Genomic DNA, 24,226 nt, shown 5'->3' on the forward strand with positions numbered 1-24,226 from the left:
ATGCATGAGGGGTTGAGGGAAAATTGTTAAAGATAGGAGGTGAATGAAGGCCAAGGGATAGGGTTCAAGTCCTGAGAGTGTCAGTGGTGCTGAGACATTGAGCTCTAAGGGTGAGGAGTGAGTTAAGCCTTGGAGAGAAGCGGCTGGATAGATGATGAAGGGCCTTGAAAACCATGTTAAAGAGTTCAGAGTATCCTAAGAGTGACAATAGCACTAGGACCAGAGGGCAGGGGGACTGCTGAGCATTCTGTTCCTTCCAGAATATTCACAATGCACAGTAGTATCTGTTAATGTTCTTCAATAAAGAATTCTATTTAATATTTGTTTACCAGCTTTCCCAAACCTAATTAATGTTTTTAAGAAACTAGCCTCTTTCAAACTGAGGCCCCAGAGAAACTGCTTGGGAGAAATGATGAGAAATGGAAAGCCATTTCAAGGTTGTAATTTGGGGCCCAACATAACCATATTTGCATTTTATAAAGATCTACCATATATGGAGCACCAGGTACTCTTCAAAGCACTTAACTAATTTAATTTAATTTTTATAACAAGTCTGTGAGATAGGTATTGTTATTTTTTGCATTATTAACATGAGAAAATCAAGGCATAAAAGAATTAGGTAATTTCCTAAGGTTATGGAACTAGTAAGTGGAGAGCCTTGAATATGAACTCGGCCAGTCTGGCCTTGGAACCCATACTCAATAGATCAATGTGACTGCATGGGGCAATGGATTAGAGTCAAACAAGCCTGGAGACAATTAGGAGGAGGTTGTTGCCATAATTCAGATGAGAGGTGATGGCCACTTGGACTTCCTACATTGGTTTACAAGATTAAATATCATAACATAATTAAAATATTTAGTATAGTTTTTACTATACAGTAGGAAGTCACCAAAAATAGTTTTCCCATGAATGTATAGTTAGTGATGAAGCGGGGGGGGGGGTGCTGTATCAATTTGCTAGGGCTGCCACAAAAAATGACCACAAACTGGGTGGATTAAATAACAAAAATTTATTATCTCACAGTTCTGGAGGCTAGAAGTCTAAAAGCAAGGTTTGGGCAGGGTTGGTTTTTTCCGAGATCTATGAGGAAAGATTCTGCTCCAGGCCTGTTTCCTTGGCTTGTTGCTGGCCATCTTCATGTTCACATTGTGTTCTTCCTGTATGTGTCTGTCTCCAAATTTCTTTCTTTCTTTCTTTTTATTAGGACACCAGTCATATTGGATCAGGGCCTACCCTGATGACCTCATTTTAACTTTACTACCCAAGACCTTATCTCCAAATAAGGTCACATTCTGAAGCACTGGGGGTTAGGGCTTCAACATATGAATTTGGGTGTGAGGGACATAATTCGACCCCAAATAAAAAGATGATTTAGTAATAGCACCACAAAAATCAGTTATCTGTATGGAGAAAAAACCCTGGATTCCTACCTCACATAATACTCAAAAATCATTATCTGAAAGATTGAAGACTTAAATATGGAAGACGAGAATGATAAAATGTTTAGAAAATGTATAGTAGAATATCTTTATAATATGGAAAAACTTAAAATGTGACACAGGGGGTGAATTGCTGGGAAGATGGCAGAGTAGGATTCTAAGCTCACCTTGTCCCATAGATACAACTAGATAACATTCATATTAATGTAAATGATCGAGAAAACAACCTGATGACTGGCAGAACAAACTTCATAACTAAATGTAGGGAAAAAACCACATTGAAGAGGGTAGGAAGTGTGAAGATGAGGTGGGGAGGGACTGGTAGGCACGGAGAGGGGAGAGAAACAGACTGTCACACCAGGGAGCTTGCATGGGGAAGATGAATCCCTATAACATTTGGCTTTGAAAACCAGAGGGGTTGAATTTCATGAATTCTTACACCAGCAGGACTTAAAACCTGGAATTTTAAAAATCAGTGAGCTCAGCTTTGGGAGAGAGTGGAGGGCAAGAGGAAACTGAGTCCTTGCCAATAAAAAGAAAGCACAATAGCCCCTGGAGATACAGCATAGAAGCAGTAGTTTGAAAAATGCCTGAGACATATGGGAAGGAGAGTTATTTACTAATCTCAGAGCCACAGAGATGTTGGGAGACTCCTCCAGGAATAAAGGAGCTGGCAGGCACCATTTCTCCCCCCACCCCCATCCAGCATAAACACACAGGCAACAGAGAAAACTAGCATGGCACTGACATTCCCTACCTAACTTGCTAATGCTGTGCCCCCTGTTCCCCCTGTTATGCCTCAACAGATCTGCCGCCTCCAGGCAGGCCTGCTTTGGTTCTGGTGCTGTCAGTCCCCTCTCTCAGAAGACCAGTGCAAACTTTTCTAACACCTTATCTCCTGACCTATGTGCTTTGCGGATCTGCCCACTCAAATTTGGTTGGCCTCAGTCCTGGCAGTGGCAAAGGCAGGTCCCTCTTACAGAGGACCAAAATGCAAACCTTGCTAAAACTATGTGCCCCACCCCCATGCGTGTTTTGGATCCATTCCCTTCAATGTGCTCTTGGCTGAAGCCCATCCAAACCAGGGCCACAAGCTGGGCTGTGTGAAAGCAGCCCTGAGAGAGGCCAACACCACTCCAAAGTGACTCCTGTCCTGGGGAGAAGTAAAGATAACCATACACACCAGTCAGACTATGGTCCCAGCAGTGGGCTGGGGGAAGACAGTCTGATTGGAGGCCCCACCTGCCAATGAAAGCTTCTCAGGGGACAACACAGGGAAAGCACCTTGAAGTTTGGTGATACTGCATCTCTAGCAAATGCCTGGTCTGACTCAGCTCAAGCCCAAGGTGGCCCAGATTGGCCCATTAACACCATGGTGACGAAACACTGCCTACAACAGGCAGAGAGCAGATGACTGGACTGAAGGGAAAATCAGCTTAGCCACAATAGCAGGGCACATACAACACACATAGGAATCACCTCTGAAGTGCCAGGTTCTGGTAAACAGGGGAGACTGTACTAGGGGCACTCCAGGACATCTTCATAAGACCATTACTTTAAAGAGAAGGATATATAGCTGACTTTCCTAATGCACAGAAACAGACACAGAGAGGTATACAAAATGAGGAGACAAAAGAATATATCCCAAATGAAAGAATAAGACAAAATCACAGCAAGAAACCTATGCAAAATGGAGATCTGTAATATGTCTGATAGAAAATTTAAAGTTATGGGGGTGCCTGGGTGGCTCAGTCAGTTGAGTGTCCCACTTTGTCTCAGGTCATGATCTCACAGTTCATGGGTTTGAGCCCCGTGTTGGGCTCTGCACTGACAGCTCAGAATCTGGATCCTGCTTCAGATTCTGTGTCTCCCTCTCTCTCTGCCCCTCCCCCACTTGTGCTCTGTCCTTTTCTCTCAAAAATAAATAAATAAACATTAAAAAAAGAAAATTTCATGTAATGATCATAAAGATACTCACTGGACTTGAGAAGAGAGTGGAGGACATCAGTGAAACCTTTAACGAAGAGAAAAAAAAAAGAGATGAAGAACACAATAAATTAAATTAGAAATATACTAGATGGAATAAATAGCAGACCAGAGGAAGCAAAAGAACAAATCAGTGACCTGGAGGACAGAGTAATGGAAAGTAATCATGCTGAGCAGGTGAAAGAAAAAAAAATTACACAAAATGGAAACAGAATAAGGGAACTCAGTGACATCATCAAATATAATAACATTTGCATTATAGGGATCCCAGAAGAAGAGGGAGAAAAGAGGGCAGAAAATTTATTTGATGAAATGATAGCTGAAGACCTTTCCTAATCTGGAGAAGGAACAGAGATCCAGATTTAGGAAGCACAGAGAGCTCCCAACAAGATCAACCCAAGGAGGTACACACTGAGATACATAGTGATAAAAATGGCAAAAAGTAGTGATAAAGAGAGAATTTTAAAGTTTTTTGTTTTAAATTTTTCAAATTTTTATTTGAGAGAGAGATAAAGAGTAAGCAGGGGAGGGACATAAAAAGAGGGAGACAGAATCCCGAGCAGGCTTTGCACTGCCAGCACAGAGCCTGATGTGGGGCTCGAACCCATGAACTGTGAGATCATGACCTGAGCTGAAGTGAAGAGTCAGATGCTTAACCAACTGAGCCACCCAGGCACCCCTAAAGAGAGAATTTTAAAAGCAGCAAGAGGAGAATAGTTAAAAGGAAACCCCATACAGTGGATTTAAAGAAGAGTTAATACCTATTATTCTCAAATTATTCCAAAAAATGGAAAAGGAAGAAAAACTTCCAAATTCATTCTATGAGTCTTTCATTACCCTGATACCAAAACCAGATAAAGACAGCACAAAAAAAGACAACTACAGGCCAATATCTCTGATGAACATAGATGCAAAAATGCCCAACAAAATACTAGCAAAATGAACCCAGCACACATTAAAAAATCGTTCACCACGATCAACAGGGAATTATTCCTGGGATGCAAGAGTGGTTCAATATTTAGAAGTTAATCAATGTGATATATCACATCAATAAAAGAACGAATAAAAACTCATGATTATTTCAATAAATGCAGAAAAAGTATTTGACAAAGTACAACATCCATTCATCATGAAAACCCTCAACAAAATGATTTAGAGGGAACCTACTTCAATATAATAAAGGACTTAGAAAAACCCACAGCTAACAACATGCTCAACGGGGAATACTGAGAGCTTTTCCACAAGGTCAGGGGCAAGACAAAGATGTCCACTTTCACCACTTTTATTCAACATAGTGCCAAAAGTCCTAGCCACAGCAGTCATACATGAAAAAAAGAATAAAAGACATCCAGATTGGTAAAGAAGAAGTAAAATTGTCATTATTTGAAGATGACATGATACTATATGTAGTAAACCCTAAAGACCCCACCAGAAAACTACTAGAATTCAGCAAGGTCACAAGATACAAAGTCAATGTACAGAAATCTCATGCATTTCTATACACTAATAATGAAGCAGCAGAAAGGGAAATTGAGAAAATAATCCCATTTACAGCTGCACCAAAAATAATAAAAATGCCTAGGAATAAACCACCACGGAGGAGAAAGGTCTGTACTCTGAACACTATAAAACATCGATGAAAGAAATTTGAGATGACACAAAGCAATGGAAAGGCATTCCATGCTCATGGATTGGAATAACAAATATTGTTAAAATGTTGATCTCTCCAAAGCAACCTATAGATTTAATGGAATCCCTATCAAAATACCAACAGTATTTTTCACAGAACTGCAACAAACAATCCTAAAATTTACATGGAATCACAAAAGACCCCTGAATAGCCAAAGCCAAAAAGAAAAATAAAGCTGGAGGTGTCACAAGTCTAGCTTTCAAGTTATATTACAAAGGTATAGTATTAAAAATGGTATGGTACTGACACAAATATAGGCACATAAAATAATGGAGCAAAATAGCAAGCCTAGAAGTAAACTCACAATTGTATGGTCAATTAATCTTTGACAAAAGAGGCAAAAACATGCAATGGAAAAAAAGGCAGTCTTTTCAGCAAGTGATGTCGGGAAAATGGACAGCTACATGCAAAAAAATGAAACTGAATCACTTTCTTACACGGTACATAAAAATAAAGTCAAAATGGATTAAAGACCTAAATGCGAGGCAGAAAACCATAAAAATCCTAGAAAAGAGCCTAGGCAGTAATTTCTCTGACATCTGCCATAACAATATTTTTCTAGGTATGTCTTCTCTGGCAAGAGAAACAAAAGCAAAAATAAACTATTGGGACTACATCAAAGTAAAAAGCTTCTACACAGCAAGGAAACAATCAACAAAAGTAAAAGACAACCTACCCAATGGGAGAAGATATTTGCAAATGACATATCCAATAAAGGGTCAGTATCCAAAATATATAAAGAACTTATACAGCTCAACACACAAAAACCTACAAATAATCCAATTAAATACATGCAGAAGACGTGAACAGACATTTCTCTAAAGAAGACATCCAGTGAATGGATAAAGAAGATGTGGTACATATATACAATGGAGTATTAGTCAGCAATCAAAAAGAATGAAATCTTGCCATTTGCAACAATGTGGATGGAAGTAGAGGGTATTATGCTAAGTGAAATTAGTCATTCAGAGTAAGACAAATATCATATGACTTCATTCATATGAGGAATTTAAGACACAGAACAGATGAACACAAGTGAAGGGAAGCAAAGACAATATAAAAACAGGCAGGGGGACAAAACATAAGAGACTCTTAAATATGGAGAACAAATAGAGGGTTACTATTGGAGGGGTTATGGGTAAGGGGCATTAAGGTATCTACTCCTGAAATCATTGTTGTACTATAGGCTAACTAACTTGAGTGTAAATTAAAAAAAAAAAGTCATATGGACTTATAGACTTAGGCAAGGTTATTGTAATAAAGTTTATTTAAACTTAAAAAGAAGACATCCAGATGGTCAACAGTTACACGAAAAGATGCTCAGCATCACTCATCATCAGGGAAATGCAAATCAAAACCACAATGAGATATTATCTCACCCCTGTCAGAATGGCTAAAATCAGAAACACAAGGAGCAATAAGTGTTGTGAGGACATGGAGAAAAAGGAAACCCCTTGCACTTTTGGTAGGAATGCAAACTGGTGCAGCCTGTGGAAGATAGTATGGAGATTCCTCAAGAAATTAAAAATAGATGGGTGCCTGGGTGGCTCCATTGGTTAAGTGTCTGACTTCAGCTCAGGTCATGATCTCACAGTTTGTGAGTTGGAGCCCGTATTGGGCTCTGTGCTGACATCTCAGAGCCTGGAGTCTGCTTCAGATTGTGTGTCTCCCCGTCTCTCTGCTCCTCCCCTGCTTGCAGTCTGTCTCTCTCTCAAAAACAAATAAACATTAAAAAACAAGTTAAAAAAATTAAAAATAGAGATACTCTATGATCCAGTAATTGCAGTACTGGGTAATTTACCCAAAGAATATGAAAACACTAATTTGAAAGGATATATGCACCCCTATGTTTATTGCTTAGTATAATAATGGAAGCAAGTGTCTATGAATAAATGAATGGATAAAGAAGATATAGTATATTATGTAGCCATAAAAAGAATGAAATCTTGCATTTTCAACAACATAGAGCTAGAGATTATAATGCTAAGAGAAATTAGTCAGAGAAAGACAAATACCATATGATTTCCCTCATCTGTGGAATTTAAGAAAAAAAAAAGAAAAAACAAGAGACAAACCAAAAAACAGACTCTTAAGTATAGAGAACAAACTGATGGTTAGTAGAAGGGAAATCGGGGGGGGGGGGAGGGGGAAGGTGAAACAGGTGATGAGGATTAAGAGTACAGTCATCTTGTTGAGTACTGAGTAATGTATAAAATTGTGGAATCACTATATTGTACACCTGAAACTAATATAACACTGTATCTTAACTACACTGGAATTAATATTTTAAAAAAAGTGACACAAAAATGCTAAAAGGCAACACAAAAGATAAGATTTAGAATATTTAAATTTGGTCACATTAAAATTAAAAACTGATTTGACAATTATGTAGTTTACAAAGTTCTCACCAGGATAAGTGTAGTCACCATCTGTCACTATATACAATTATTACAGTATTATTGACTATATTCCCTATGCTGTACTTTTCATCCCCATGGACTTATTTATTTTATAACTGGAAGTTTGTACCTCTTAATCCCCTTCATCTATTTTGCCCTTCCTTTCATACTCTTTCCCTCTGGCAACCACTTGATTGTTATCTATATCAGTTTTTTTCTCTTTTTGTTGTTATTTATTTTATTTCTTAGATTCCATGTATAAGTAAAATCATTGTGTATTTTTTTTGTATGATTTATTTCACTTAGTATAATACTTCTAGGTCCATCCATGTTGTTGTGAATGGCAGATTTTATTCTTTATTTATGGTTAAGTAATATTCCATTGTGTGTATATACCACATCTTTCTTATCCACTCATCTATTGATCGATATTTAGATTGCTTCCATATCTTAGCTATTGTAAATAATGCTGCAGTAAATATAGGAGTGCACATGTCTTTGAATTAGTGTTTTCATTTTCTTTGGGTAAACACCCAGAAGTGGAATTCCTGAATTGTATGGTAATTCTATATTGTACACCTGAAACTAACACACCATTAAATGTCAACTCTACTTCCATTAAAAATACAAAAGATAAAAAGTAAAAATATGCAAAAAATGAACAACTGTTCATAAAAATTGATAGCATAAAGAGAATGAAAAGACAAGGTGTGATTTGGAAAAAGATGTTCTCAAAATGTATAACTGAAAGAGGTTAGTATCTAGAACACAAAAGAATTAATGAGAAGACAAACAACTCAATAAAAAATTGGATGAAAGAGACAGATATTTCATAGAAGAATAAACATAAATGTAAAGGGATATGTAATTTAGGTTTGCAATGTAATATCATTTTACTACCATCTGGCTGGCAATAAATGAGAAGGTAGACAGTTCCAAGCATTGTCACGAAATGTGGCTGGCAAGACATCCTTATGCACTGTTTAAGGAGTATGAATTGATACAAAATTTCAGCATTATCTTGTAAAGGTGAACATTCTCACACCTTATGATCCAGTAATTTCACACAAGGTACGTATTCTAGAGAAACTCCTACATAAGGTGAAGAGTATGAGACCATACTCATAGCGGAATATTTTCTGAGAACAAAACCCAAGGGTTATTGACAGAATAATATTTTAAAAATTTGGATATCCAAACAGTGAGATATTATAGAACTTTGTTAAAGAATAAACTACTACTGCATACAACAATATGCATGAATCTTATAAATCTTGTATGAAAAAAGCAAGTTATGGAAGGTTAAGTTATAAGATAAGGAAAATTAAATAATATGTTGGTTCTTCTGCATATTTATGTGATAAAACAATGAAATTCAAGAGAATGATGACAAACACAAATTCAGGATAGTGGTTATGTCTGTTATTCCTGAGAGAGAGATACAGAGGAATGGAATGGGGCAGAAACATATAAATAAATGTAGCAATATCAGTAATGTTCTAGTATGGTTCTTGTTATGGATTGAATTGCTTCCCCCCCAAAAAAGATATATTGATGTCCTAACCCCCAGTATCTCAGAATGTGAACTTATTTGGAAATAGGGTTATTGCAGACATAATTAATTAAGACCAGGTCATAGTGGAGTACAGTGGATCCCTAATGCAATGTGACTGGGGTCCTTAAAAGACCCCTTGTGAGATCAGAGACATGGGGAGGATGGCATAGATTGCTGATGAAGGTAGAGATTGGAGTGATGCATCGACAAACCAAGAAACACTAAAGATTCCCAGCAAATCACCAGAAGGCAGGCCTGGGACATGGAAAAGATTCCCCCTCACAGCCCATAGAAGGAGGTTTTGGACTTCTAGCCTCCAGACTGTAAGATGATAAATTTCTATTGTTTAAGCCCCCTCGACTTTGTGGTGCTTTGTAGGAAATGAATGCTGTCCTTATATTAGGTAGTTGGTGCATGGGTGTTTATATTATGTTATAATTCACAATTAACCAATGTGTTACATGTATTACTTTTTATGTATCAAATGGTTATATAATAAAAATAAAAAACCAAAAGAAGTTATTAGTTTCCAAATCAGGGCATGTGTCTACTATTAATCTCAATGGCAAATTCCAGAAAAGATTTCTAGACAGTTTTATTAAAACTATAAAATTCCACTTCCAACACTCCCTTTAACTTTTATGGAGTTTTTATTGCCGCCTCAGTGTCACTAAGTTCCCGTTTCTCTGACTTTAATTATAGTGTTCACGTCTCCTTAGCAAAGTGTCCTGCACTGAATTCTGAGTGAAGGTGGATTGCCATGCACACACCTGTCCCGGTATGTTATCTCCTTGTAGACCGGCTGACATCAGCTTTGCCTCCATTTCACACAAAGGGAATCCTGGACATCTAAAATCACTTTAAAGTTTCCGGCACAGATGCCACAAAAGTGAGTGCCTTCTCTTGGCCTAGAAGTCACACCTGAGCAGGGGTGTTTTGTTCATGTAGCTGCATCTCTGCCACCTCAAAACAGCGCCTGACACAAAGTAAGTGCTCAAAAATTTTGTTGAATGCATGTGTAAATGAATAGTTTTATAAGAGTATCCACTTCTCAGGATACCAACTACTATGTTTCAGAAGAGTTTATCAGCCATTCCCCACGCCCCAATCATTTTTGACCTGTTTGTTTTTCTTGTCTGTGGAATTACATGTTATTCTTCCTTATATAAGTAGCCAAAGGCTACCTTTGGGAACTTGGAATAGACGATCAGATTTGGGTCCCATAAGGCCAAAGTGTGTGTATGTGTGTAATTTTTAAAGAAAAGTTAGGTGTTTAATCTTCCATACTGATTAGTAGCTGGCTCTACTAAGAGTAACATATTGTTTTTATCTTGAGGAGAAGAGATGTTGGTGTTTTAGAATCTTTTATTGAATCCCAAGTGAAATGTATCTTGATTAAGGATTGGATTCTAAAAAAGAAACTCCAACAATACATGCAAAGTAGATACTTTTTTAAAAAAAAGTGGGATTTATGTAGTATTTTGAAAAATAAATTGCTATTGTTTTGAATATGTCACATAAAGAATGTTATGATGCGACATTACATTAATGAGTTTTTGTTTTTTGTTTTTTACACGATAGAGCAGCTGATGTTAGTTAGGTGCTCCAGTGAGAGATGGAGAGTTGTCAAGGTCTCAAAAGTATGATACTAGAAATGCTGGTTGTAACATTGATAAATGCAAACAGCAGATAAATGACCAGGCACAGTCCTAGGTGAGGATGGAGAGATGAACAAGACCTCTGCAGAATTAATTTCGGTGGGAGAGACATAAATAAACAGATAATAGCAATGTAATGTGATTAAGTGTTCTTAGTCATTCAAGGAAAGAATATTGCTCTATGGCATTCATGTTTTAAGTATAGTTTAGTAGAGTTGTTCTTTGGATACTGGTTACCCAGATATAATATTCCTTTACTAACCAGAATATTTGGTTAATCAAATTGTTCAAGTCCCTGACCATACCTGAGTAACAGTTTATTTTACAAGTTATGATCATATCATTAAAAAAAAAATCTCAGTATCTACCACAGGGGAAAACTGTGCAGTTGTTCCTTTCTATAGTTAATGACTAATTTATTTTATCTTACTTTAGCGTTTTATGGTCCTTTTCAATTTCCAGGAATTTAGAGGCCCCTTCTGATTTTAGAACAGAAAAGAGGGTTTATTTCCACGTGGCACTGTTTTTTCACATAGGTGGTGGCAACATTTTACTAAAATAAAAAAGAGCAAGGGTCGGTAATAGATTTCCTTAAGTGTTTCGCTGGAAGAATGAGACACAGCAGGTATGGATCCAAACAATATTAGCAAAAAAGCAGTTACAGTGTTAAAATGACTCAAATCATAATTCCTAAGGAAGTAGTGGGTATTTCTTCACTTGATCATAAAACGATCTCCACAAAATTTAGATTCACAACGCTGGGTAAACACACCATTAGAAATACTGTCAACATTGGGCTTTTAAAATCATCAAAATGTTACTAATCCCTTATCTGCAAGTATCCTTCACTAATACTTCCCGTCCCTTCTCCTTCGCACATTAGAAAAGTTAGAAAGTAGTCCAGTCTTCTAAGTGACAGTGAACCCTTAGGCAGCGACTGCTTTCATTTACAACACGTGGCTTGAATACTTGTTCTAACCCCCCTGGGGATATCGGCTAAGCCCCACCGTCGCTCTCTCCCTCCTTGGTTTCTTTACCCCTTTCGAGGTGGATTTGGGGCGAATTCAGTCTGCAAACTACAATCTGACAGTACAACACGCTGCCAAGACAGCTGTCTGCAGGCTCTCCTCAACTCTCCCGATTCCTATTTTGCAGCTTTAGAGGCGGCACCTTTAGCTTGAACACAAGGTTGAAGCAAAACTTTTCCCTGAGCGGTGGGGCTGCTGCAAGGGCAGCTCTGATGCTGAGGGGGGATGCGGTTGCACCGGGGCGCGCAGCCCGCGTGTCTCGCGCTGGGGCTCTGGGCTCCTGGAAAAGGGGGCGGAGAGGAGCGACGAGAGGAAGGGGGGCTGAGGTCACCCGCGCTCTCCATCCCGCCCAGGCTGCGAGCGCCGCTGGGCGCTGAGGGACCAGAGGAGCCCAGCGCGCCCGCAGGTTCCGCGCTGGGGCAGCGCGCGGAGGGACGTGCTGCGGTGCCGAGCGGAACCGAGCGGGAGCGCGGCGCTGCGCCAGAGGAGCCCGCAGCGGCCGGGAGAGGAGCCGGGCGCGCGATGGCACTGGGAGACGCGCGCCCTTCGCCGACAGTTCTGCGGGCGGCCTGGGAGGCCAAGGTAACCACCTTTCCAGGGTCTGGATTCCCGCGCGTCGGCCTCCGGGTGCTCCACCCGACCGACGCGGCGCGCTCACCCAGCCGCACTGGAGGGCACCTTAGTCTGAGCTTGGCAACAAGTTTGGACCAGATGGCCCGAGCTGGGGAGATCTTCAGAGAGAAGAGTATTCCGGCCGACGCGAACCGATTCAGAGCTGCGCGAGTAGGAAGCGGGTGGAAAGGGTCTCAAGGGAGGGAACCGGGCCAACGGGGAGTTCTCTTCTCGTCCTGCGGTTCCCGGCCAGCGACCCTTGGGAGTCCCGCGCAGGGGCAAGCGCAGGCCTTTGGCGCCCCCCCAGGGAGGAAGGGAACCGGCCCTTTGGCGTTTGAGCAATAGCAGAAAGTTTCAGCAAGTTAGGTTTGGGAAGGATGTTGCAAGCGGAGGCTTAGGGGCAGAGGGGTAGTAACGGCGAAAGTTGAGCTGTGAGTAAGACCCGGAGCAGGCGGCCGCCCTTGGGGCAGCCCGGGCGGCCCCACTCGGGCCGGGCCCAGGAAAGGCTGGCTCCGTAATTCCCAGCCTCCCGGAAAGCGGCTCGGGGAAACCCCAATCGAATTAGTTGGGGCGGGTGGGTGGCTGTGGTCTTGGGTATCAAGGTCTGTGACTCAGATCTCAGCACACTACGGAGAGGACGATAAATGAATACAAATGAATACTTCGCGTTAGATGTCGCTCCCCTGAAGCTGTCACTTGATCAACAGCATGTAGGCAGATGTGCTCACAGTGTGCATGACCTGCCTCCTTTCCTACCGAGAGAGCCGGGATTTCTGCACAGGTTGTGGCTCGACAAGAAAAGCTTCTTAGCGACCCACCAGTCTACCTTCCAGGGGTTCCAGACCGTGTGGTTTGCTATTATTTCATCTAAATTCAACAGTCTTAGAACGTACTGTGGGAAGCCCCGTTTAACAACAGTGAGTTTGCCGGTCCACTCGGCCCCCTCCCAAAGTTCGAAGAAGATGGTTTTGTCCGCCTGACAAACAGGTAGTTTACCTAAAGAATAATCTGCAGTTTGGGGACAAAGCCTATGAAAGAAAAAAAAAAAAAAAAGCAAAACTTGAAACGGTCACTTAATTATTTAAACAGACTAGTATGCTTTTACAAATTTTCTTGGGTTTAAATCTAATCTTGTTAGTGATTTTGTAAGCTTTAAAAGTTTTAAGGTGTCTGTGAAGTGTTAGGAGATTTAGGAGGCACCCATTTGCAGAGGGGCCACAGCCTTAACCAAAGGGTCTCAAGTTTGGCAGCCTCTTTACCTTGAACATGAAATGTGGAACCGCAGGCAGATGTGCGCTGCTTTGGTATGATGCAACCTTGTTTATGATAGGCCAGATAAATCTGATTCTCACCACAGGGTGCTGGGGCGCTTCAGTCTTAAATGTCAGATGAGCAGTTATCCAGGGCTCATAATTCCTCTGTCTTTATGCTGCAGATGTCCGGACTAGAAGCCTGCACTGTTTTGAGAGGGAGATGACTTAAGTGGCCAGCTTTTTATCTCCACAACGATGTCTATGAACAATTCCAAACAGCCAGTGTCTCCTGAAGCTGGGCTCCTTTCAAATACAACTTGCCAGACGGAAAACCGGGTTTCAGTATTTTTTTCAGTAATCTTCATGACAGTGGGAATCTTATCAAACAGCCTTGCCATTGCTATTCTCATGAAGGCCTATCAGAGATTTAGACAGAAGTCCAAGGCATCATTTCTGCTTTTCGCTAGTGCCCTGGTAATCACAGACTTCTTTGGCCACCTCATCAATGGAGCTATAGCAGTCTTTGTATACGCTTCTGATAAAGAGTGGATCCGCTTTGACCAGTCGAACATCCTTTGCAGTATTTTTGGTATCTGCATGGTATTCTCTGGTCTGTGCCCACTTTTTCTAGGCAGCGTGATGGCCATTGAGCGATGTATTGGAGTCACCAAACCAATATTTCATTCAACGAAAATTACATCCAAACATGTGAAAATGATGTTGAGTGGAGTGTGCTTGTTTGCTGTTTTCATAGCTTTGTTACCCATCCTTGGGCATCGAAACTATAAAATCCAAGCATCGAAGACCTGGTGTTTCTACAAAACAGAACACGTCAAAGACTGGGAAGATAGGTTTTATCTTCTACTCTTTTCTTTTCTGGGGCTCTTAGCCCTTGGCGTTTCATTCCTGTGCAATGCCATCACGGGAATTACACTTTTAAGAGTTAAATTTAAAAGTCAGCAGCACAGACAAGGCAGGTCTCATCATTTTGAAATGGTCATCCAGCTCCTGGCTATAATGTGTGTCTCCTGCATTTGCTGGAGTCCATTTCTGGTAAGCGTCTAACGTTTTGACAATTTCTGCTTTCTTCCATTTTTCCATGTTTAATACAGGGTTTATTGTGTTTTTTGAAGCTGTTAGTCTTGATGGGCAACAGTGTTCAATCTTTTAAATGCTGGAGTTTATTCCTACTCAAAACATATGTCAACACCCAGCTCTGGCTTAGAATTAAGCTACTTATGGTACATGTGGTTATTTTCCCACAAGTCCTGAGTTGAAAGAAGGGTCTTGCTAAACATTTCTAACCATAGTGTAACTTGCTTGCAGTAGAGTAGGGAGTAATTTTAACAGAGTAACATAGTTTTAATATACTTAATACGATTGGTTTCTAAAGTGTGAAACAAAAATGACCAAGTATAATACAGTCTTGGAGTGGACTCAACCAAGTCTTGGTAGCAAGTCACAGAGACTTTTAACTTATAGAAAAGGCATATTAGCTACTGAGTTTTTCTAAACATATAAGACTAGGTCTCGGCTTGCAAGAGGAGGTGATGAGTTGAAATAGTTGGATAGTGCAGGTGAAGTCTATGGATAGATTAGGTGAAGTGATCACTAGTACACCAACCCAAGAGCAGTGCCAATAGTTCAGGGAGAGGTATGATTCTCAGGAGAGCCAAGGATCCTTCCCTTATCATTCCATTCCATTCCTTTTTTTTTTTTTAATGTAGCCAGTAGCTATGTTTCACAGCTTGATATTTTTATTTGTAAATGAAGGCTAAAGTTAAGGAATTAGCAACAAACATAAGTCATTTATATTACCTTCTTGGTAGAAGGAAAAAATACTTATAATTGATAAGTATGGCCTTAACTCCCTTCATCATTTTATGACAGAAAGGTCGACAACATGTCACGAAAGAGAAAAGAATCCTCTGTACATAGTGAGTGAAAGCAGCAAAGATGATTTTTATTCCTTTTTCTGTACCAGTGAAGAAATGGGCTAGAGACAATAATATAGGTGGTCCGCAGGCAGAGGTAAGGCAAACCGGGGAGACAAAAGTAGATGGAACAGAAAGGTTGTGGTCATACTTTGCCTGGTACTTGTTACTGATGCAGTTTTCCTAGGCCCCCAGCAGGACCACTGTCCGAGAATTGTTGCCAGTGGAGTTTTAATCAACAATCCTGCTGATCCTGATGCACAAGAAAGTTGGGGAGAGCTTCTGTGGCTGACAGATTCCGTGACGGCTGACTTTATTTTACAAAAGGATTTCTACTTTTTGAATATTTCTTTATTCATATTATGTCCTCACACTTTGAATTTAGCATCTTCAATTGTTAAATCACTTAAATATTTTTTCATGATGTGCCTGAACTGGTCCTAAGAACCCAACCATGGGGGATGGGGGTCAGGTTGAGATTGTCAGTGGCAGGTCAACATTTTGAGGCCTGCTTGTTGTCAGTTTAGGAGGCCTGGGGTGAACCCAAGCAGTGATCTGATCTGTGCTCAGAGTCTAGTTATTTGAATCTGAATAGCAGAGAGCAGTTCTATCAATACTTAGAATCACTTTAGTGCTCATTCTTGGAGATTTTAATTTACACCACTCAACAAAGGGAATTTCCCTTGGACAATGCTTCTTTTTTCCTTAAACTTTGAAACACAGCAACTTTTCCAAGTAAAAAGTGAGTATGAATAGCACTGAAATTAATTTGGAGGTTGGAAAGGGAATGTGAAGAAGGTGAGAAAAGAGGTACCTGAAAATATTTAAAGAAAAATTTTAAATGAGGGCCCTAGCGCTGGAGAGAACCTGAAAACAACAAAATAGTGAACTCAGTGAGATACAAGATAGTCTGGACAATTGAGATAATCACTGGTGCTTTGGTTTTTTGTTTGTTCCAGTCATGTTTAAAATCCTGCTTCATTCTGGCTTCTGACTGGGAAATAGGAATGACAGGTTAGCTGCGGTGACACGGTGGAAGGTAGCACAATTTCATGCTCATCATGGATATTTTGAACTTATGTTTTTCTTTAATTTCTCTTTCTGAATTCTTGGCTTCCTTCACTGTTAAATTGGATATAATTTAATTCATATTTTGAACATATTTCTAGTAGAAGCATAATTTTATTTCTGAGATCTGTGTTCTATTTACAAGTTATCAATACATCTATGACACCAATGTATCAGTACTTTTTAGTGTGAGAATTATTTCTGTGTGAGATGCATGGTAGATATACCACAGATGCATACTCCTTTTATTTGAAGCATTCTTTGCATTCCTGGTTTCTCTTGTGGAGACCTGGGTCTTCATAGCACATTCTGCCTAAAGGATTTATAACTTTTGTGGTCTGGACACATGTGCCTTGGGCATTAGGTTAAGGCCATCAGACAGCTCTAAATGGAGCCCTCATAAAAAACTCAGGTTTGGGAATGCCAAATAGCACCCAACACTAATATCTCATTTGAAATATTTCTCTTTTTTTTCCCTTAAATGCTTAGAAAAAGTGCATAGATATTAATGACTGAGCCATCATTCTCTATTCTCCATTTTTATTTTATCTTATATTTTTAATTTTTAAATTTTATTTAAGTCCGAGTTAGTTAACATATAGTGTAATAATGATTTCAGGAGTAGAATTTAGTGATTCATCACTTACATAAAACACCCAGTGCTCATCCCAACAAGTGCCCTCCTTAATGCCCATCACCCATTTAGCCCATCTCCCCACCCAACACCCCTCCACCAGCCCTCAGTTTGTCTTCTGTGTTTCAGAATCTCTTATGCTTTGTCTCTCCCTCTCTCTTTATTTTATTTTTCCTTCCCTTCTCCTATGTTCATCTGTTTTGTTTCAATTCCACATATGTCTACTGTCCATTTTTAAAGTGCCTCTGAAATCAAGCTTCTGGATTCCCATAGTTGTACTATAATGCTAACAGCTTCCACAGTGCCCTACTTTACATCATGTGTCTTCTTTCTATGATTGATGAGTATGAATCAACTGGATTCATACAATCTAAACCCAATAAATCATTTGGATTTATAATTTGAATGAACATCTATACACATTTTCTGACCTGTTATCACTGTCATGTTCAAGCCTCAAACTGAAACAAAAAGATACAGGTGCACTCATGAAAAGGAGCAGATGATAGTGTTTGTGCTTGACAAGATTTAGTGCATCAGAATTTATCAATAGAGGCATACTTTCTAAAATTATTTAAATTTGTAGCTGATGACAAAGGGAATACTTTATTAATTTTGATGATTAGGTTCAGTCAATACAAAGATGATCCTGTTGTTTGAGTTTTCTCTTCCTTTGTGTTTTTAATAGACTTTATTTTTCTTGAGTACCTTTAGGGTTACAGGGAAATGAGTGGTAAGCACAGAGTTCACATATACCCTCTCATGTCCCTCCCACACCCCCAGGTATCCTTATTATTAAGTCTTACCTGGGTGTGGTACATTTGTCACAATTCATGAGTCAATACCGTTACATTCTTATTGACTAAACTCTGTAGTGTTTTACCTTAGTGTTGTAGACTGTGTGAGTTTTGATAAATGTATATTGACATGTGTCCACCATTACAGTATCATGCAGAATAGTTTCATTGCCCTAAAAATCCCGTTTTTTTTTAATTTTTAAATTTAATGTGTTATTTTTCCAAAGGAGGAAATGTGTGTTTTCAGGAATTAGGATTCAGAAATGTAGTACAAAAATAGTATTAGTTTAAAATATAGCTCATTAAAATTTTGAAATTAAAAATTTTACAATATCTGGATTTTATAGTTTTAAACAGGGTGAGCTCATATAAATTCGGTTAATTACAATCCCAACTGAAAAATACAGGAAACTACAATGGGCACTTATTAGCTTATAAGCTTATTAGCTTATTAGCTTATGATTTCATTTAGCAACAAATTAACACAAAAATCTTTAAGAGTCAAATGGCAGTTATAAAATTGTCTTGTGCATATCCTAGGTGAATCACTTCTCCTTAATAAATAAATCTTAAAGACATTCTTTCGTTGTTTCTAGAGTGAGGGAAAAAAAACCCATTTATCCACACTTCAAGTAACATTTTCTTATTATTTTTGCCTTTATACAAGTAATGATTCTTTTTAATGTTCCATTTCTAGAATATGTAACCCTGAAAAGAATTTATTATTATTGCTATGCTTATTTAACCAGTTTGGCAGAGCAATAAATACTTGTTGACTGGTTGACTGTAACTTAAGTAATATGAATGTCAAAAGATTGCAAATGATTGACCAGAATGTGGATTTGCAGTTTTGTAGGTAAGAGTCAATTAAGCAAATACTGAAACCAAGTGGTAATTTTTAATCTGTTCCCTAAGTCAGCAACTGTAGATGCTATTAAACTTCGACAATCTTTTACTAGAAGGCCATACGTTGTTTACTTTCTCTTCAGGGATAGAAGATAATTTTGACTTGGGAAAAGAAGTGTAAAGTATATGAAAAGTACATAGATTTCTTACGTAGGTGGGTTTACCCAAGAAATGTGTTCTCTTGCATATATAAATTTTGAACTTGATTTCTAAAAAGGTTATTACTCTTACACTAGTGTTTCTAGTCAATGTAGTTAAACATTTAGTCACTAAGATGTTTGTCAGATATAAATAACAAAATTAGGTAGCTGATTGAAGTTTGACTGAATTACTAAAGGTATTGGCATCATAATGAACAGGTCTTAGAGGGCTAATGGCAAATGATAGGTGAGCCTTTCTCTCCGGGAAGTTACCCTTAGCCAACGGAAGCTGCCTTGACTGTGGTGCACCCTTTGGTCACTGTGTCTGCAGGGACGGATGGTTGTAGAGATACAGAACTCTTACCCCCTTGCCTCATTTAGGACATTTCTGAAGGGTCATCCATACTTCAGAACTCACTGGCTGAGGCCTTTGTTGCAAATGCACTGAACTCTGCTTCCCTCTTTGCCAAACCCTGCTTCCCTCACCATCCCACACTCCCCGGAACCTGCTTGCAGATCTCTGTCTCAAAGTTTATTTCCTGCAGAGTCCAGCTTAAGACAGTCTTTCAGAAGCCCATTTGTTCATATATTATCTAAATAGAACATATATTACACATAGGTTTACAGTCTGATTCGACTAATATATTGAGCTATGTATACATCTTTGGAGTTGAATTCCTTTTAGTTTATTGTCTCCCTCCATGGAGCATATGGTGTAAAATTGGTCCTGCAAAGGTCAATCAATTAAAAAAGACATTGCTAAGCTGACGATTTTCATAAAAATCTGCTCTGTATGTGTACAGTGGTGTGGAATAATTTTGGTATTTTAAGTTCATTTACTCTTAACAAAACATGATTTCCTGTTTTTAAGGAGAAAGAGTTATAAAAATGCCCAAAGATACCATAGACATTGGGACAGCACTTAAAAACATTGCTTGAGTGATTCAAGTGTAAATGAATCAGAAACATGTGGATTTATTTATACTCCCTTGGATATAAAAATCTTTTGGCTTAATGTGTCTTGGGGTTTTTATTAAGCTCCCAAACATTTAAAGAACAATTCAAGATGTTAATGTGCCCAGAATCTCTCTAGGTTGCCAGTTTTAACTTTATTTGTTTAGTCGTATCCTTACAGGGGGGTATATAAAATGCCTTCCATTTATATTTGCTCTGGAAGGCATTTATAATCACATGAAATTTACCTCGGATATCAATGCTGTTTATCTATATTTAGAGAGGACTTCATCCAATAGGAAAAAACTGCCTTTTGATATTTGCAAATATTACCTTTCAAAGCTTGTATAAGTTTGTCATTCTGTCCATCCTCTGTCCTGGGTGTAAGTATGGTAGTGTCACAAAAGAGTGGGTACAATTATGGCTTCATACAGATGGGGAGGTGGTTTTTCTCACTCCCCCTTGGCTAATAAATCCTCAAAAAGAATTCAGACAGTGGAATGTCAGAATGGAGTGGCTGTGGTATGGTGGTGAAGGAGACAGAGACAATGGGATTATGTAAAAGGATTTATTTTTAGCTTTTAGTGCACAGTTTCAAATTAAGCCTTCTCTTTAGGTACTGTAGTTATTCAAGTACAGGAAGGGGACAGGATCCCAGCCCTACCACCTCTTAGCTGTCACATGGAGCTACTCTAAGCCAATTCTGTACCGTTGTCAACCGATTATAATAATGCTATTTCCTTAAAAGTGCTATCAGAAAAAATGATTTGACCTCCCTACATCGATAGTACAGTGATTGGCTCGTAGTAAATCTAAAATCCCCAAATCCTGCCATCCACCATCTCAATTAGAAAAGATCATCCCTGTTTAGTTCAGATGTTTTCCGTGTTCTCCTCTATGAAGAAGCTTTGCTTGCACTGGAAAGGAGCATAGGGAGCTCGCAGCTTCATAAAACTTTTCTTGGACATTTCCACCTAAAGTTTCGGGTCACTGTTCCTTATTTCACTGTCTCATAAGAAGTAAAGATGTCACCTGCTAATCCTTTGCATCTTATTCAAATTCTCTAATATTTTATAATTATAATAATTTACAAGGTATTAATGTACAAATTATTTAAATCAAGTTAAAATTAGTTCAAAATGATTGAGACTGTTAGGTATAAGGCAGTATGCCCAGGTTGTGAGTAGTTCTAGGGAGTGAGAGATAAAACTCTTTCCTCAAAGAGCTTATAGCTTGGAGTAAAAGATATACCCTGAGAGCTAAGATAAGTCTTATTTCTTCCACTTCCTGGCTGTGTGACCATAACCACTTTGTGCCTCAGTTTCCTCATATGTAAGAGGTGTTGTAATAGTTTTCAACTTCCTTGGGTTGTTGTGAGGACTAAATAAATTAATAATGCAAGTTAAAATAGTGTCTGACATAGTATCATATGCTTCAGTTATTATACTATTATTGTTATGGTTGCTGTTATGATTAAATATTAATGCAGGGGTGCCTGGGTGGCTCAGTCAGTTGAGCATCCGACTCTTGATTTCAGCTCAGGTCATGATCCCGGGTGGTTGGATTGAGTCCCATGTAGCTCTGTGCTGGACATGGAGTCTGCTTAAGATTCTCTCTCACTCTCTCTCTCTCCCTCTGCCTCTCTCCCCAGCTCGTGTGCTCTTTCTCTCTCTCTCAAATTAAAAAAAAAAAAACACAACAAAACATTAATGTTGCCAGACAGTAACTTTGTCAATGAGATGATTGAAGGCACTTTTTAATTATTAAATGAATAATGGATGCTATAGTAGATGGCTGTCCACGAGTTATTTGTTTATTTATTTGACAAATATTTATAGAGCACCTACCATTGTGCAAGGCAGTGTTTTAGATACTATAGTAACAATCTCTGTGATTTAACTGTCACAATGTCTGTGCTGTAAGCAACAATACTTGTAGACGATGAGAAGAAAGGGTATGTGTAGCAAATTGAAATATGAAGATACTTGATTATATTTTCTATTCTAACAGAGTAACAGGTATTCTGTTGTGAATATTTGTGGATGAGATTGTTTTTTATAACATGAAGGTGAAAAATTTCTATAGTATATCACTTAGAAGGAAAAATTACTGGAAGTAAATGTGATCCTAAGTGAGGTCATGTAAACTGTGAAAAACAAGGAGAAGAGAGGTCATAATGCATATAATTCCTAGCGATATAAAAATGTACAAATAAGACAGTATTTGGACAGGTTTGAACAAGATAAGAATACAGCAGGCTGTAATAAACTAATATTGAAAGCTAGAAGAATTTTCAAGTAATGAAACAGGAGTGGCAGAAAAATTAAATCATATCATAACAAGTTAATAATTCATATCAGTATTTTATGCTATCATTTGATAAGAAAAGTGACTCAAGATATAGAAGAGAAATAAATGGTGAAGTGAAGCATTACAGAAACCACCAACTCTTTCTGAGATTATACATAAAGAAAGTGTTGGAAAGGACTGAAAATAAAGAAAAAAATGTGAACATTCATAATAGAAATGAAGAAAATAAAATAATTCATTGATGCTTTAATGTACTCGTTATTTTACTCATTGATTTGTTCATTCAGCAGGCATTTGCTGAGCAAAACGTGGGGTGTCTCTCCAGGTGGAGGGTGAAGCCCAGATGGAGACTTGACCTGGGAAAGTACTCCTGAGGCACACACTAGGAATCATATTTTCTAGCTTCTTCATTTTACCCATGTTCTTTGCACTCCGTTCTTCAATCTCTTGCTCATATGTGCATCCTCCTTTTCCTTCTCTTTCCACATGTAATGTGAGATAAATATAACTGTTTGCATTTTTCCAGCCTTGTCTGGGAGCAGGGCAAAGGGTTGATTGCTTTATTGATTGTTCTAGTGATAGTGGAGGAACATCTGGGCCCAAAGGTGCATTAATAAGTATTAAATAATAACAGTGCTGTAGCAGTCCAGCAACAGTGGTTGATATTGTTATTATGAGTACGTATTCCTTTATTTTGCTTCTTGCATTTATGTTCATGGCAGAGGACCAGAAAACAAGGAAAACGAAACCCACAGGAATGCCCAGGAAGGACTGGGAGACAGAATGCAGGAGTTGCGAGAGAAACAGGGACTAGGCAGGGAAGGAAGCAGAAAGCCCAGGGTAAGAGTGTAAGTGAAGAGAGAGGCACTCCAGTGTCCTAGGAATTCCGTTGGAAAGGAAAGGCTTCTGTTTATTTCCACAGGTATCTTTTCCTTATTGAGGAATATTAAATTTTGTGTACTGTGTTCTCTCAAGCTATTTTTAAAAATGCAGTGTTTTTTTTTTTTTAAGTATAAAATTTTAGTGTAAAAAAATATAGAAAACTACAAGTTAAAATTAAGGAAAAAAATGTCCCAAATCCCCACTCTCCAGAGATAACCACTATTAGCATTCTGAGTGTATCCTTTTACTTATCGGATAGGGAAAATATATTGATTTAATTTCTTTGATTGACAGAATAAACTTTCTTTTTCTTATATAATTGGGCATTATCTTCTTTTTTTTGAGAATATGAGGTTTCTGTGAATCATTTGCAAGAACTCTTTGGATAATAAAGAACAGATAATTCTATTATATAAAAATAATTTTAAAATCAGTTATTATAAAAATAATTGTTTTTCCATATTTATTGTTAACCTTTTAATTTAGTATTTTAATTTATATAAGTAGTGAATGAATCAATATTTTTTTGTGTGGTTACTGCGTTCATGTTAAGAAATACTTTTCTCAGGCTGAGATGATATTGATGTTCATCTTTTTTTTCTTGTAGCTTTTTTCTTTTTGCTTTTTCATTTTTTGTATTTATGTTTTTAACACATTTATAGTTTATTTTGTTTAGTTTGCACATTAGTGATATGAATTTTCTTTTGAATGGTTAGCTAGCTGTCCCCAAATAGTTTATTCCGTGGTCTTTCTGCAAGTGTTTAAAATTCCACCTTTAGTATGTATGAAATTCTTAAATGTGTTTGGCTCTTTCTGGACCCTTTATTTTACCCTACTGATCCATCTTTAACTTTATGTACAATTACAATCTTCTTCACATTTTACTTAGGTATACTTTCAGTTTATTAATTACAATGTTCCTTTCCATGATCATGATCTCCCATACTTGAAGTCATTTTTAGAATAATAATTTATTTT

At 38.3% G+C, this 24,226-nt stretch overlaps 1 protein-coding gene across 1 annotated transcript in view; it reads left to right on the forward strand.

Moving 5' to 3' along the window:
* Positions 1–12,133: 12,133 nt before the first annotated feature.
* The window catches only part of PTGFR (prostaglandin F receptor), a 51,971-nt gene continuing 39,878 nt past the window's right edge, over positions 12,134–24,226 (forward strand). Inside the window, exons 1-2 of the mRNA XM_043575369.1 lie at positions 12,134–12,340; positions 13,806–14,676. Coding sequence (XP_043431304.1) covers positions 13,879–14,676 — 798 coding nt within the window. The 5' untranslated portion in view covers positions 12,134–12,340; positions 13,806–13,878. The remainder of the gene's footprint in view (positions 12,341–13,805; positions 14,677–24,226) is intronic.

This window comes from Prionailurus bengalensis, chromosome C1 (genome assembly GCF_016509475.1).
Source record: "Prionailurus bengalensis isolate Pbe53 chromosome C1, Fcat_Pben_1.1_paternal_pri, whole genome shotgun sequence".
Lineage (NCBI taxonomy): Eukaryota > Metazoa > Chordata > Mammalia > Carnivora > Felidae > Prionailurus > Prionailurus bengalensis.